The following is a 17,635-nucleotide window of genomic DNA, read 5'->3' on the forward strand; positions in this document are numbered from 1 at the left end:
GGGTGGGGGTGTGAGGCCTTGGTAAACATCACCCTCCCCCATCACCACACTGTCCCACCAAAACGAGTTTTTTAATTGTAGTCTACATTGCTGCACCAAGATATATGTTTTTTTTAAATACATTGAAAATCAAATAAATGATTAAAAGAAATTTGATATCCATTGCAATTAAACTATACAAACAATATTAAGTTATATTGTATTTTGAAGCAGATGTGAGGTTCACAGGAGCTTATCTTTTTGTTGACACTGAATACCTTTATTGGGTTTGATAAATAAGTTGGAATCTAGATCTTGATCATGTTGAGTTAGTGCAATTAATTTTGATACTGTGTTCACGTTCAGAGTGTCTCATTGTTAGTGATAATTGTTGATATATAGAATACTGTCAATTTGTACAGTCTGGAAACTCTACATAACTGTAATGTCCTGTTTCTCTTTAAAGATTTATAGTCATGAAACATTGATTTATAAGACACTCTATCTATATAAATTCCTTGAATGCCCATCTTCAGGCTGTTATTAAGTGTATTAAGGCCACGAATGCTGTGGGTTTTTAAAAGGCTGAAGCTGAGAGTATCTGTTTTACTGTGTTTAATTTCAGAACGGTCCACAAGGACCACAGGGCCCGCTTGGCCCCCCTGGCCCTTCAGGTACCCCCGGAGCCGACGGCATTGATGTGAGTATTGGAGCCGCTCTGTGGTGCCACAAGTCCGAGCCGTACAAAGACAGTCATTGTGTGCTCAGTTACACGGAGAGGGCTTCCACTTGCAATGGCACAATTTTCTCAACAGAGGGCGCCAGAAATGAAAACAAGTGTACAATAGAGTCCTGTTAGTGCAGAGAACTAGCTTTACAAGGTAAAGCTGTGAGGAGGCCACTAGGTAAGAATCTGGCAATTTGATACTCACTGGGCTAAGAGTGGTAGTGGACTTGCACTAAAGGAGTCTAAAAGAGACCAAATTTGATATGTTATTGTGTGCTGATGATTAGCAGTGACCTTAGTGCAGTAATCAGCAGTGACCTTAGCACAGTGTAATTATCATATGCATCTCTAGATGACGAGGTCTAATCTAATGAGGGAGAATGGTGATCATTATTATGTTGTATGCCTAAGCATAAATGAATCAAGACTGTGGAAGACTCACCTGGGTATAGACTAGAGCTCATTTTCAAATGACAGCTTGAATATAAAGCCAAATACAGGGAGGTCTCTATCTGAGGGAGGAGCGTGTTGGTGGGAGGAGTCATTCAACACATAAATAATGATACATGATGAAGTAGATGACCCTGCTACACCCCTCATTCAGTGTGCACTTTTTAAAAGGGAACTGAATCCACTTTAGAATCATGTTATATAGTATTTTGTAGTGCTTAATTAATATGTTACACTATAAAAAGTGTTATTGTTCCTCGGTTTGCACCATATAACCATAAATTAGTTTTTATTTTAGCATTAATAGAACATTTGACAGTTTCCAAGTGTTTCACTGTTGACTATATGTCAGATACAGACATCTTGGGTGGTTAAATATGATATTTATAGTTAGTATACTAAATAGGACTGTTAATATTCTAAAATATAATATATTGATTAAAATATTCATATTCTGTCTGTTATTTCTTATTGGAAATAAGGTTTGATCTGTTCTGATATTTTCTCTGATTGCTTTTTTCAGGGTGAAAAGGGACCCCCAGGGCCTCCTGGACCAATTGTAAGTAACTATCAAAGAGAAATGGTAATGTAATTCCTGCAGAAGCTCCTTCTGAAACATTTTTTAATTTAACTATCATTTTTACTTTTCTAGCCGCCAGTCTGCTTAATATAACTTCTGCACAAGATATAGCAAATCAATTTTTTTTCAAATTTATAACTATAATTCACTTTCCAGGGTCAAAAGGGGGAACCAGGCGAGCCGGGTACAGACGGGCCTCCTGGGGAGGATGGAATAGACGTGAGTTCACCTCTAATCTTAAACTGCTCTGGTTCCATAGTCAGTATTCTGATATAGCAAGAATGGTAAAAAAAAGATTACAGTGCCTTTTCTCACATTGTGCAAGCTGATGGATCTCTTTCATTGATTTCTTGGTGCCTGTCCTAGTGTATCATGGGTACTTTATGCATTTATTCACTGTCCAGCTCAGTGGTCACAGATGCAGGTCTTGCTGGCCTGGCCTTTTCCCAGTCACATGCTAAGTATCACAGCAATACCGCAGGGATTTTGTCAGATAATCCGCTTTGGAATGTCAGTCCAATGTTGTCTTGCTCAAAACTGCCAAAATTGGTCAAATGTGAATTGTTGGTCTTGTTATGGTGTCAAAAAAGAAAGAGAACTGGCGGCATGTTGATGTGTTTTCTGAAGCTGTTACAGCATTTGCGTAGAGCCTTACGTGAGCTTTGAAATTGCAGCCAAATTTCACGAACCTTCTGCAGATGATTTGTCTAACACTCTTCTCTCATTTTCCCTTTTGAAGGGGCTGATTGGAGGAAAAGGTGAAAGGGGTCCTGTTGGACGTCCTGGAGCAAAGGTTAGTAAATAGACAAATCCAGTAACAAATGAAGTGTTAAACTAAACGTGTCATTGATTTGCTTCACTCTGACGGTCGAGAACAACATGTACAGGTGCTGCAATGCACCATTAATCCTTAAAAGTCTGTTAGAGTTGTTTTGCTATGTATATGTTTTCCATTACATAATTAGTCATATATAAATGCATAATTACATACTTAAATACAGACTTATGTTAATTACATTCACATTTATTTGACATTCTGTATAGACTTGTTCAAGTCTATGCTGCTGTTCGTTTGTTCCAGTGGAAAAAAATAACAAAAAACACAAAATTGTGAAGAAGATTCTTTTCAGCAAAGCCAGACTGTACATACTTGAGCACCCCACCCCACCAAACTTCACTCCCCAAATACATTGATGGCCAGCCAAGTACATTTTGTACCATTTTACTCTCGGGGAGTAACCAATTGCAATTTTAGCCCATTTGAACAATTTCAAACAAGAAAACATTTTATATATTTATATTTTTGTTACAAATAAATGTAACACACAGCGTCATTGATGCTAAGGATCACACCTTTCTCCATCATTTCCACAACCTACACTTTCAGCTTAAAAGAAGCTTCTGTTCATCTGATTTCATTGTTGTGATAATGCTAATTGTGGATATCATAATATTTGAAATAGCCCCCAATCCAAGGTACTTAACCCCAGGCTTGTTTCGGAATGCTGGGAAAATGCTGCAAGTTTAATAATCTCATTTTCTAATTGCAAACAAAAAAGTGGTATTTAATAAAAAAAATGTTTTTGTAAAACCAGCAGGGTTAAAAAACAAAGACCACTTATTTGCTGTTGCAAAATCAAACAGCCAACAACGAAAACCATAATTTGGGCACTAAACCTTTTATGAAGCCTGTACAACTAACAGTATTTACAGGTGCTTTTTTGATTGTAACTCTTCTTGTAGGTGATTTTTACTTTACTCAAGAATTATTGAACCTGAATGTCGTCATTGTCCAGTGAAAAACATGTATCTCCTTTTTTTAATTATTTATTTTTTAATTTTTCACTTTTCTGCATCATTCGAGCTCAGCAGCTCTTTACATTGTGTGATATCTTGATGATTGGACCAATAAGAATCCTCCAAAATTGCATAGACTAAAACCTCATTCCTTTAACTTACATTGAAAGTAAAGAATGTTTTAGTTCCTGTGAAGTTACTGTTTTGGAGATACTTGCTTTTCCTTGGACACGACAATATGTGTTTTCCTACTCAATTACATATCAAGTAGAAGAAAAATATTTTTTTACTACTTACATTTTCCTTTAAAATGAATTGCTACAAATGTCAAAACAATTTGATCCTTTTTCTTTTGCCAAGAGAACATTTGTCTTCAAATTCATGTAAATTCACAACTGTGCCAGTTGCACTACACTATGTACTGCCAGTCACCACACTACACACATGGTTGGTTAAAAAGCGGTGGATTTATTAGTCTGTTACACAGCTTGTAATCAGCATAAGAATTGCATATTCTGATTCTTAGTTTTATGTGTAAGACCATTAAACCTTTATGTTTTTATGCTTAAATATGTTTAAATGTAATATGTTAGCTCAGTATTGTGAGTGACGATTGTGACAAAGTACTCAGAGTGAATTGGGAAACATAGTGTGTTTTTCTGCATCAGGGAGTGCGTCCGAGCTAGCTGAGTGTTTCTTCTTGCTGATAGGTGGGGGTGTTGAGTACAAGGTGCAATGCGATGTTAGTATATTATAATAATATTATTTTTCCTACAAGTGGCACAATCAAAATCTTTAAAGATGGGAAAAGTCACATTTAGTCTTTTAAAAGACTTAACATGATGAATCCTGCTTAATAATATGATTAGGAACTAACAAGGTAACATGTTTTGATTTCAGCTTGACTTTAATTGTAGTTTTTTCTACTGTACTTTTTCCACTCCTGCTTGCATTTACATTTATGGCATTTGGCTGACGCTCTTATCCAGAGCGACTTACAATTTGATCATTTTACACAGGCAGGCCAAGGCGATGTTAGGAGTCTTGCCCAAGGACTCTTATTGGTATAGTGTAGGGTGTTTGCCCAGGTGGGGATTGAACCCCAGTCTACAGTGTAGAAGGCAGAGGTGTTACCCACTACACTATCCCAACCTGCTTCTTCTTCAATAGTCTTTCCACCACAGAACTCTTCTCATCTACTACTGACAGCACAAGAACTAAGAAGGAACTGGAATTAAAGTAATGTTTGGTGTATATTAATGTATGGAACTGCTCTATTTGAACAAAGTCACTCTCTCTTGTTTTCACAGGGTCAACTAGGGCCTACTGGTCCAACAGGACAACCTGTGAGTGAAATATTAATGTATATTTAGCATTTATTTGATGTTGATACAAAAGCATCAATGGTGTGCATCATGGACATTAGTCTTTCTTGTATTATGCAAAACTGGAATGAAGCGCCTACGAGTCAGTCTGGTCTATGGGTGATCTAGAAAGATTTCTGTTGTATACAATTTACTTTGTAATTTTAGGGATGTACTTTAAATCATGTATTAAATGACCTAATATGCTAGAAATTGTTTTGTTTCAATAAATAAGACACATTTCTACATTGTTGTGACATCTTTCTCTAATTATTCCTATAGGGCATTGGGCTTCCTGGACTACCTGTAAGTACTAATCATTTCTAATCAAGCCTTGACTCTAGATGTTATTCTCACGGAAACAGTACATCTTTACTCTGTTTTCTGTCTACAGGGAGCATTTGGCACGATCGGGCTTCCAGGGCAAATTGGAACAACTGGACCAAAGGTTAGTCATACTCGTTTACCATGAGGATTTATCATTACAACTTGACTTGACGTGACAGCGATACATTATCATTCCATGTATTCCCTTGTTTTAAGCAATAGACTATAATTGCTGCCATGTACTGCAGGATAAAGATTAACATAGCCTTGATTAGTTTCAGGCAACTAAAGCTCCTGAAGAAGGCACAGCTATAGAATCAGCTCTCCCGTTTTGGGATGCAGAGCATGTTTTCAGGAACAAGCCAGTCATTTTGTTCTGTCATATGCGACGAGGCAGGATTTACTGCCTTCTGTCTTGTGTGCATCCAATCAGAATTTTACTCTCCTCAATTCCATAGTCAAATTAAAGTGCTGGTGCCTCGGCAGAATTCACATTGGCCCCTATTAAAGGGGAGTTCTACTGTTTTTCATCATCTCTGCACAATTCAGTTGTTGAAATGTGAACATTTAGAGTGCAAGTCATGCAGAAAAATCTGATAATAAATGGTCTGATTGATGAGTCTGATTTCTTTACAGTGGTAGTGATAGGAAGCAGGGATCACAACATCTACGATACAAATATAGTCATTTATTTACTATCCAAAATGACCAGTAAAGCTATGAGTGTCTTCTGTTTTTTTGTATGTGCTGGTAATAATTGTAAAATAGTGATAACTCTGAAAATGATGTTTTATTAGGATACTATTTTACATGAACCTGCCTTACATGAACCACTCTGCTAGCAATAGATTTAAAATAATTATGTTTTAGGCCAAAAGCTGATCTAAGAACTTTCGTAAAACAATGTCTCAAGCATTAGGAAATATTTCTAGCCTTTTAATGCAAAAACTGCCTGTAAAGTAGCTTTTAGAGGCAGTAAACTACGCAGATGTCTGGTTGTTATCACCATCACTACGAACAGTTCTGACTGGTGATTTTTTCAGATTAGCACATTTCATACAAATCCACTCACAAAATCGAATTAAGCAGAAATCAGAACATCATTATAATGCAGAGAAATGTGAAAAGTCAGGGAAATTCCCAGTTTAACTACTGTCCCAAAGTATCCAGAGACCCCTCTTGATTAGTGAATTCAGCCACTTTAGGCTACTGACAGAGCTCTACAGTCACAACTTCTATAGTCTCCATAGAAATGGGGTGCTCTGTTGCTGCCACACATGAGCCTAAGGTCACCATGCCCAATGCCAGGCATCAGCTAGAAGGGTATAAATTCCCCCAGCATTCTCTGTAGGGATGGGCCTCCATCCAACACCTCTGGGATGATCTGGAGTAGAGGTTGTGATCCAGTACTAATTATCCAACATCAGTACCTGATTTCACTGATACTCTTTTGACTGAATGATATCAAATCCTTACAGCAATGTTCCAACACCTAGTGTAAAGTCTTCCCAGGTTAGATGGGGATAACTTCCCAGTTAGCAGGTGGATAACTTTTGGATGTATAGCGTGTTATAGTGTGTAAAGCAAAGAGACATACTATTCTTCCTGTAAGATAATGAAAAGGAAATGATCATTAAAGGAATAACTTGGCCAAACATGGTAAAATGGGGGCATTTAATGTAAGCTAGTAGTCTGTCATTTGCATAATGTTAGTTGGTATTACTATTCACCTGCATTCATTGCTCGCAACATTAGCTTTTTTTAAACGTTTCCTGTCCCCTAGACACATTTCACAAAGGCCTTTTCTTAGTAATCTCTGTAATGTCCTTTTCAGGGAGTGATGGGACCACCTGGACCTCCAGGATTGCCAGGACCTCCAGGGAAGCCTGTAAGTCAGTCAGAACAGGACAATGCGTCTAATGTACTAGCATGTTAAGACACTGGAACAGGCTAACTAAAGGGTTTACAGGTTGTTTGTTTTGTAAACTCATGTTGGGACAGGACACAACCTAACATGGGTTAAAATGGACTTTTATATGGTCAAAGAAGTGGAAGATGCTTTTAGTCACTTACCTGAATTCTCAGAACATTAACTTCATGAATTCTGACTGTCATTGGACAGATATTTCTCAATATTCACCTTGAAGACTTTTTTTTGTTTGTTTGTTTGTTTACCAGAAATATAACTTTTTTCATAAAGCTTTTTTTTAAACAATTGAATTGTGAATATTAGTCACAGAACATTTTATTCATCTTGGTGTTTAACATGGCACCATTTTAAAGCATATACACAATTAACAGTGAGAGCTAGCCAGAATAAGACCTCCGAATAAGATTTCACAACCATTGACCAAATGTATTCACACTCTTAGGAATTTGACCTCTGCATGTAACTCACACTAGTGAACGCACACACTAGGGGTGGGCACCCCTGTCCATAGCGCCCATGGAGCAATTGAAGCTCAAGGGCACTTCAGACATTTTTTTGGGGGTTCAAACCAGTGATCATCCTGTCACAAGGCTGATTCCTAACATCCAGCCTATGACTGCCCACATAGCAGGGTTAGTTGTAATATAGTGTTACAACTAATCCACCCGAAAGTCCATATTTCCCTATATAAATTACAAAGGTAATTTTATACAGATTTATCTGAAGTGTCTCAAATAAAATTTGCATGTATCTGCCACAGCCCTTTTTCAGTAATCATATTTATTTTTACATATATCGCTGCTGTCGGAACAAAACCTTTGGTCTCCGTTTTTGTCGGTTTTCAGTTTTTGACATAATTTGAAAATGCCTGCTGTCCTTTACATTGTTTGTACATTTCATGACAAATGGACCAAAAGAAATGGCCCAAAATGACTTGGAAAAAAGTCTGGTTCCATTGACTTACATTAGAAGTACAGCTGGTTTTTTCCTTCTCATGTAAAGTTACCATTTTGGAGATACAAGGTTTTGTTCTGACAACAGCGATATATTTTTATGTATTTAGGATAAAAAGCTTGTCTGGTTTAAATAACACAAAACTATATTAAAAAAGTTGTGTTTGCATTGATTTCAGGCTTTTTTTATGACTTTCACGACTGGTTCCTCCATCTGTTACAATTAACCCCACCTATGGGGTAACCATGGCACTTGGGCTGCTTTCAGCTTAATTGTTTCAAATGTTAGTTGCTCAGAACAAAGTTTATATTTGTGTTTGTAGCAGAAATGTACATGTATAACACAATTATTAATTTTGCTTAGGTATTTAAAGAAATAAGTTTAGGAAAAAACAAAACTCCTCGCTCATAAATAGTAAAAGACATTCAGTTTGAGGAGATTCATTTGAGTAGATATCATTATGAAATACCTAAATATAGGTTACATCAGTCATGCAAGCATTTCTGTGCTTTGAATTGTAAAAGCTGAATAGCTGGTTTACCTTGGTTTCTCAAAAGACATCACTTTTTAAACCAATGCTCCACAGTAAGCAGCATGTGATTATATCGTCCCTGTCGCTCTCACTGTGCGTCTCCTTTTCAATTTCATTATCTGCTTGTCATATTCAGGGTCCGCCTGGAAAGTTCCTGGGTGGAGAAGAAGGCAGTGCTGACTTGCAGGTGAGATGATACTGGAGATAAAGCTGCCTCAATTTCCACAATATATCTACACCATGACAGAGTGTCAGAGGCAGTGTAAATAATATAACCTTCATTCTTTGCTATGTCACCAGGCTTTTATTATGGGCTACACAGTTCATATTACTGCTTATGTAGCTCATACACTTTAGAGAACTTCTCTGTGGTCAAACTTACCCATGTAAGTTCACTTTATATGGAGCATGGCAAACTTTTGCTGTACTCCTTCACCCTCTGTGCCTCTTACTAGGCTGTTTCTTGCTCTTATTGATCTTAGAGTTCATGGATTTCCTTAATGAGCTCCATTAAACGATTTTCATCAAAGTCTTGTGCCCATTAGCACCCACTTGGATTCAGGTCCATGGCTGGATTCAGGGCAGTGAAGCTCAAGCTAACTTGCCAAGAGTTTAAGAGCAAATGATTGTTACTGAAGGTAGTCTAGAGGTTCATCTTCACTGCTGTTCCTCACCAGAGCCCCCTAGAGTCTCAATCTAACTTCATCTTTCTTTTAATTACTTGCTGGGGCTCTGATGGGGATGTGGGAGGCAAGAAGAACTAAGTTCAAAGAGAAAGACAGAGAAATGCGTGGGTCCTCCTTTAACCACTCATAGATTCTTTCATTCATTATGTCATTGTATATTTATATTGAACATCAGTTGAGATACAAACTGCTGAGTTAGTGTAAAAGTATTTTAGCAACAATAGCAAAATAATTCAATACAATATACATGTAATATAGGTCACTACTATAGGACTAGACCCACATAGAAAAGTAATATATTAAAAACTCACATACTATTTTACATTTATACTTTGGAGTATATGTCAACTATATTAACTATATATATATAATAATGGAGGGGGGGTGTGTTTGACAACATCTGTTGTAAAAAGCGCTATATAAATAAATTTTGCTTGCTTGCTTTAAAGTTTGAGAGTAGTGAAGCACATGTTTTCTGTTGTAGTGCCCAATCAACTGTCCACCTGGCCCTAAAGGTCCCCAAGGACTGCATGGAGTCAAGGTGAGTTCATCATCAATATGAAGAGAAAGCTTTGCAAGTTTGTTCACTTTTACCTCACCTAGTGTAGTTCATGATAACACAGGTGATGTGGCATTACTTTGAATTTTGTCAAAGCATTAGTTCACTGCATGGTTGAAAGATGTGATGGATTGGTTTCTTACAGGGACATAAAGGTCGTGTTGGGGTGCTGGGAGATCCTGGAAGTATTGGAACGACGGTACAGAAAGTCTTTCATTTTCTTTTCTGCCGTGTTATTTGATCAGCTCTTTGGCAAGTAGTAGTCCACTTTGGCTCATATAATAAAAGAACAAACTGGAGGCAGACAATATAATGGAAACACTTGGCAAATACTTGTGAGCTGAGCCGCCCGACCAGCCTCAATTCTTCGGAAAATGCTGTTAATGCACATTTTGAACCACTTCAAGTGGAAAATGGTGCAATTCTGTAAGAAGGACAAAATACTTGTTAAGTTAAACAAATGAGTTAAAGGCTCCTTTTGGCTTTCTGAAAAGAAAAGCCCATCCAAGACTGAAAAAGTGTAACTGTGGTTGTTATTATTATTATTCCCAGAAAATAGTTTATATCTGGATGGTTTTTTAAAAATGTTTTGTCTCTACTTGTCTAGGCTAGCTTTTCCAAATCATCATATGGCAAAGATCTACAGCGTTTTTGCATTAAATGCTGTAGCATTAAAAGTTGTATTATATATATTACTGTGATATGAATTTTACATAACCAACACTCATGGCATGTTTTTCAATCATTTGTAATTTTAATTGTACAAGTATTTTACAAAGCTGACCTTTCAATTCCATATTATCACAAGATTGTATGTGACTCACATCCACAGTTATGAGGCTATGAAGAGGGGCTGAGAGACATCATCTGCCTCTCACTGTGTGTAATTGGTGGATTCATCTGTCCATCTACATTTTGTGTGAAACTGACCAACAGACACTTAGGAAATCACTAAAAACGTACCCATCATGTCAGAAACCCTCCATTGTACATTCAGTCAACATTGGAGACACACGTGTCTACATGTGTTTACAGCTGCTGAAGCTGCAGCAGTTTTGGAAAGTAGTGATGAAGATAACGGAGCATTTTGATATTAAACATATAGGTGTCATGCTATATGCATGTACCTTTAAAGACGTATTTAAGAATATTTTTGTCTAAGATTTATGTTTAAGGGTTAATATCTATAATGAACTGTCGTATAATGTATGACAGGGTGCACTTTTTGCCATGAAGTCTTGTTCTTTCCCTACTAGTGATGCTACTGGTATCAGAAGTGGGTAGAGTAACTTAGACCCATAAATAAGTAAAAGTATTACTACTTTGATTAAACAACGATTTAAGCAGCAGTGAAAACACCTTTCCAAAAGCAGCAAACAAGTAATTTAGAGAACTTCTCAGTATATCCATCTATAAGCATATGAAGTTTGTTAGGCTCTATTTTTCTATTCTTGGGATCCTTTTCATTTAAAATAAAATCATACAACTTCAAAGTCAGAGCCATGACTAGACGCAAAGCAGTACAGATGCTCTCACCAACAAAACATAATGAAATCAAACACACAAAAAAGGAACAAAAGTACATTACTTACTGTAAAAAAGTACATTACTTTCTTCAGAAATACAATTGAGTTATCATTTAAAACACTGATGATGGTACAAATTCATCAAATGCAGTAATTCATTACTTGAATAGCAGGATCTATGTAAATACATCTAGGTCCTACCTGATTGGTCATTCTGTGTAACTAAGACAATAATAGTCAGGTTTGATGGCTTTTCAGCTTTACATACTGAAACGATGTGAATTCTGCAGACAATGTGTTTCACGTTAACTTCTCTTTCATAGAAGCCTATGTATGTACACAATGTTGGTGTCTACTGAAAGAATGGAAGGGTTGTTTGAACAGGTAGCCAAGCAGAAAAGTACCATGACAGTGCAATTGGCTTGTTGTTACAGTGATCTGGTGATTTCTCTTCTGAACACAGACATATGCTGACTTCAGAATATATAATATATAGAGCCATCATCCTACATTCACTGTCCACAGTGCTGTTTAACATTGTTTTAGAACCTTAAAGCAGAAAGGAATACTGTTCAGACTGATGGCTGGTCACAATATTGGATGGTGGGTCCTGAAAAAGCCATTCCCAGCTACAGCAATGAAGCAATGACATGATCTATCTAGATATCTATTCTACTTAAAGGGACATTTTTCAAAATTTCTACATTTTTTTATCACTGAGATGTTAACAAGGTCATTCAAGTGGTTTGATGTTGAGAAACTTAGCAGCTTACCACATTCAGGGGTTGTGACATCTACAGCCCAAATGTATGAAAAAAACTGCCAAAGAACCAACACATTGGAAAAACTAGGCAGATTGTAGCACCATCACTGTGAACAGTTCTGCCTCTAAGTTTCTCTAGAATGGAGCACTACATATTAAACCACTCTGACTGAATGACTGACTGTTTCCATCTTAATGATTAAATTATGCAGAAATAAAAGAAAAACAACATAAGCAAGAGCATAGGAAGATTTAAATCATCAATGAAGGCTTTCAGTGCTACCAGCTCCAAATGTCTGTGTTTGACTGTTATAGCACCACTGTTAACTTGGTGCTGCTAATACTACAAATCTCATTAGCACGTTTTTCATTAGACATTTTTGCAGTGGTAAAAATCTGATAACCACAGGCTTTTTATGAAGCGAGTGAAATGTTTCTGCACAAAACATTGTCAGTTAAACAGGTGCTCACATTTTGGCTGTATCTGACTTAAAAAGTACAGAAGATTTTTATGACCTTTGGATGGTGCTATTGTTCTTGTTTCCATGGAAGTCCAAAATGAGCTTTTAGTCATTTGTTAACAGCAAGCAAAACTCTGTGGATGCCAAAAGTGAAACCTTGTATTCATTCCTGTTTTTCTGTGATAGAGAGAAAGGGGGGTTTAGCCATCTTAGGCCACTAATACCAACCGCCCCTGTGTACAGAATATAATGAAACACTATTACAAGCTACAAGCCTGCCTATGTAGCATAGCATGAGGCTAAAAGATTTTTTTATATTATAAGGACTTTATATTGTCTCAAATAACTGTGTGGTTACATGTGAACAACATATGCAACAACAATGTAACTACAGATGTACAGCTTATGTAATTACACATGTGTACCAGCTTCAGGTTTGCATCATGTAATGACACGTGTATCTTAATGGTTGTAATAGCCTATTCCCTCTTAGGTAATTACATAAGGGTAATAACACAAATGTAATACCATTAGTAATCAGATTGGAATAGCATTTTTTTTTCTTTCTCAGCAGAAAAAGGAAGTATATATAACTGACAATAAGACATTAGTTGCACTGTGTCTGGTAGTTTTCCCAACATTTAGGTAGCATTTATGTCGCTAGTTCTGTGACAGTTTCAACTTTACACCATTCTGTTTATATATGTGACAGTACAGCAGACATCTCCTTTTCTTAAAATGTGACTTTTATGACTTTAATTAAATATATTGTATTAACTACAAAGCAATGCCTCTATTAGCACTCCATAATTACTCAGTACCTACATAACATCTACACAGGAACTGCACTACAGGAATGTTCCTGTGTAGACGATACACTTGTGTAATTACATAAAACGTGTAGTTACATAGGCTGTACTTCTGTAATCCATCTGTAATATTTACTAAATCATCAGTAGTTACAGTGTTGTTGCATATGGTATTCATGTGTAACTACACAGCTGTTAGAGACACTTAATATAAAGTGGGACCTGCTAAAAATAGCTAATAGTTTGCATGTCCAGTTCAGTCTAATGCAATGTTGTGTGTTCACATTGCCTAACAAATTTCTTGAAAGCATATCATCACTGTCAAAAGAAAAATAAAGAAAAATATATACTTCCAAAATCTTAGAGAAGGCAAAAAAAAAATCCCAGCTTTCAGTGTAAGTTAATGTAACAAGAAACAAGTAATTTTGGAGGATGTCTGTTGGTCCATTTATTTTGAAATTTTCACAAAATGTTAAGAGCAGTTCTGTGTTCAAGTGTCCTAGAAATGTAAAAATCAACAGAAATGTAGAGTGAAAAAGATCAGATAGCTTGCATTTGCACTGTTCTGAGTATTGAAAAAGGAAAAACACACTTAAGATGGTTCTTCAAGGGTTCTTTAGTGGAAAAAATGGTTCTATAGAAAACAAACACTCAACAGACCCTTTGCGTAACTAAAGGGTTCGTTTCATTCAGATTGATGGGAAATATGCTGCAGATGGTTCTATATGGCACTTTTATTGTCTGTTGGTTGACATTGTAACCTTTGTAGAACCCTTTTTGGTGCTATGTAGAACTCTTCAGATATATCTATATAGAACCTATGTAAAAACCTATATAGAACCTATATAGAATCTATGTAAAACACATTCTCCTTCAATTTGAAGAACCCTTTCATGATGCAAAGAACACTTAATCAGGTAAAGGGTTTTTGGAGTCTTCATGATAACTAAAACAAACATACAAACAAACCTAGCCTAAAACAAACATACAAACAAGCATAAAAACAGATAAATCAACAAAGAAAAATGCTCACTCATCCGTCCACTCACTCATCCAGGGCAGGATTAGCTCTAATGAAGCCCCCTGAGGTGCATGAGTGGCAGTAATCTGCGTGCGATTAGTCAGAGCTAGCCCAGCTGAAAAGGCGAGAGAGGGGGTCAGGTAGTGCAGGATGAGAGGGAGCTGCAAAACTGGGCATTAATCAGATTTAATGAGCGCCCCACAGACAGAGGGGCAGAGAATTTGCTCATAGTGCTCTGCATGGTGGCGTTTGTGAGTCTGAGGACTGTTACACAGCACTGAGATCCAAATGCTGAAATCACTGAAATGAAAACATCCAGGCTGCTAGGCCTTTTATTCCTGTTGAAATGGACTAACAACAAGTGATGAGCAGTTTCAGTGTCACTGTAAAGCAATGGCTGATAAAGAAATCAATGCAGACTGGACAACAGTGTGGTTTTCATTGCTTTTGCTGTCAACCAAAGCAGCAAAATAAACTGAATGTTTATTTTTATTTTATGAATGCCGCACTCGGTTTTAGGCAAATAAAAAAAAAAGAAAATGCTGCAGAGCATCCTTCTGCATTTATTTCATCTTAGTAATAAACAATAAAATGCTCTCTTTGATATGTATCCATATTTACCTGCTCCGCTGTACGGCATGGAATAATATCTTTGTCTAGAACCAAGAAGTGAATACAGCATAACACTACATTTACCTGCCTTTGTATCATGAAAAGTGTAAGTCGCTCGGAAAAAGAGCATCTGCCAAATGCATAAATGGAAATATGCCCTAAATTTGTCTTTATTTTTATCCTGTGTCTGTCACACTTGATCCTGTTTACAGTGCTATGCAAACGTTTAGGCCCATGTTTTGTTGTGAAAGTGAAAATAATCTAAATATCCTCTGCAGAGAACACACTTCTGCACACTTTAATGCATAATTAAACAGTTTATGTGCTGATTTTAACACAGTGGATAAAAAAAATAAAGCATAATATCTCAAAATTTAAGTAAAATATTTATTTTATTTTTTATTTTACATTTTAAATTTTACGTTTTTTAAATTTTACGAGCAAGAGGAAGAAAGCTTGAGAGGACTCAAAAGGGGAACCCATCCTCCTCTGGTCAAAACCAGATAGCAAATAAATAGAAATTGTGCACTGAAATATGTAGGAAAAATGTATAAGATGTTTACTTATTTTTCGCTTAGAAAATCAACAAAACCTTTGCATATGACTGTAAATAAATTAGATTTCTATTTCTGTCTAAGGTTTTTTTATGCTGCTTTTATTTATGTAAAGCACTCTGAACTGCCTTTTTTATGAAATGTACTATGTAAATATACTTGCCTTGCCATGAGATGAGGACATATAATGTAGGCACACTTGGTATCACATTTGTTGCTGAATATAATTGTTCATGTGTATGTTTTATATATCACCGCTGTCGGAACAAAACCTCGTAGCTTAATTTTTGACGATTTTCAGTTTTTGACATCATTGGAAAATGCATTTTGGCCTTTATTTTGTTTGTAAATTTCATGCAGGGTGGACCAAAATAAATGGCCAAAAATGACTGAAAAAAGTCTGGTTCCATTGAAAGTAATGCATGTTTTTTCCCTTCTCCTGTAAAGTTACCATTCTGCACATATGAGGTTTTGTTCCGACAGCGCTGACAGGCTGCTTTGGCGTTTCTGCTTATTTTGAGTCATATTAGCACAGACATTGTTTCATCTGTTGGCAGAATATGTCAGTATATTGTTAGTCTGTTTTTATAAAGAACTGAAAGTACTTAAAGTCAGAGCATTGATTTTTTTCATTTCAATTCATTGTGGATTTAAAAGTCATTATAATTTTCTTACCCTTTTTTTTTTTTGGATAGGGCACCAAGGGAGATTTTGGAATCTCTGGTGAGCAAGGAATACCCGGCCCTCCAGTAATGTATTCATTTATGTTTCTCTTTGTCATTTTACATGAGAAGAAGCTTCTTGAAGTGCTTCATTTAACTTGAAGACTGACCTACTTCTTGGTTTCTATGTCTGTTCCAGGGTCCACAAGGTCTGAGGGGCTACCCAGGAATGATTGGGCCAAAAGGAGAGACAGTGAGTCAGCTAACATCCGCAAACGGACCTAAGAGCACCTAAACGCTAGCCGCAGTGAAAGCATATCGCCATGCTTTGTGTGTTATTTTCTTGTTGGCTTCTTCCACAAACACAATCAGTCACAAGCTTTTAGAAACAGACGCAAACCAAATACTGAATTTTCACCAGTAACAGGCAAAACTGGCTGAGCTCCATATTGGTCCATCTGTAGTTAATGGTCCAGTGTAGTCATTTATCTTAGCTTGACCGCCCAAACATTATACCCGCCTATAAGCATTTATCTGTTATTAGTGAAACAAGCCAGCTGTAATGCCTGCAGTGCTTTATTAGCATACAGCTAGCATAGCAGCTGGGACTGCTGGGAAAGGCCTACTAACTCTGTTTCTTTTCCCAGTGATCTCTCAGCCCTTACCTGTACTGTGTGAAAGTCTAAGTTAATTTCTACTCAAAACGGCCATTCATTTGTTCGTTTTTCAGCATCAGGAGGAAAGGCAGAAGACATATTTAACAAAGCTCTACACAGAGGCCTCGACAGATACATATCTCATCAATTTTTTCAGTACTTAATGTTTCCATCTTTTTTCCAGCCTTTTTTCCCTTCTTTTTGGGAGACCTGCTTTCAGTTTTTCACAGAAATCTGCCGCCTCCAAAGTTCAGTCGTAGAAGTTGGTTTTGCTTTTATTTTTCTTCTCACAATCCAGACCCCACACACCTTCAGTGATGTTGAGGTCTGGACTCTGTGGTGGTCAGTCCATTGTCCGGAGAACAGCAGCTACTTCTTCCTTTAATTTGCAAATTTTATTTATTTGATCTATTTCTTCTCAATAAGGGCTTCTTGATTGCTACACATCCTTTTAGACCGATAGTGTTGAGTTGTCTCCTCACAGTGGAAAGATGGACAGAAACACCTGTGGATTTTTTCAGATGTGAAGCAAGAGTGGAGCTTGATTTTCTCTTCTCTCTCAAAGATGAAAGTACTGTTTAAATGAGGTTGAGGGTTTTGGTGTCTACCACGTCTCACATAGTTGTTAGGAGTCCATTTGTCTCGGCATCTTTTACCAGTTTTTTGAAATCCCGTTTCGGAAACTC

At 36.8% G+C, this 17,635-nt stretch overlaps 1 protein-coding gene across 2 annotated transcripts in view; it reads left to right on the forward strand.

The window, feature by feature from the left end:
* The window catches only part of col9a2 (procollagen, type IX, alpha 2), a 36,292-nt gene that overhangs the window by 4,098 nt on the left and 14,559 nt on the right, over nt 1-17,635 (forward strand). For both annotated transcript variants that reach the window (XM_017693133.2, XM_017693124.2), the window contains 13 exons: nt 605-679; nt 1,680-1,715; nt 1,893-1,955; nt 2,476-2,529; nt 4,844-4,879; nt 5,180-5,203; nt 5,292-5,345; nt 7,059-7,112; nt 8,777-8,827; nt 9,811-9,867; nt 10,031-10,084; nt 16,327-16,380; nt 16,493-16,546. In XM_017693133.2, the coding sequence (XP_017548622.1) occupies nt 605-679; nt 1,680-1,715; nt 1,893-1,955; nt 2,476-2,529; nt 4,844-4,879; nt 5,180-5,203; nt 5,292-5,345; nt 7,059-7,112; nt 8,777-8,827; nt 9,811-9,867; nt 10,031-10,084; nt 16,327-16,380; nt 16,493-16,546 (666 nt within the window). The remainder of the gene's footprint in view (nt 1-604; nt 680-1,679; nt 1,716-1,892; nt 1,956-2,475; nt 2,530-4,843; nt 4,880-5,179; nt 5,204-5,291; nt 5,346-7,058; nt 7,113-8,776; nt 8,828-9,810; nt 9,868-10,030; nt 10,085-16,326; nt 16,381-16,492; nt 16,547-17,635) is intronic.

The sequence above is a fragment of the Pygocentrus nattereri genome, chromosome 27 (genome assembly GCF_015220715.1).
Source record: "Pygocentrus nattereri isolate fPygNat1 chromosome 27, fPygNat1.pri, whole genome shotgun sequence".
NCBI lineage: Eukaryota > Metazoa > Chordata > Actinopteri > Characiformes > Serrasalmidae > Pygocentrus > Pygocentrus nattereri.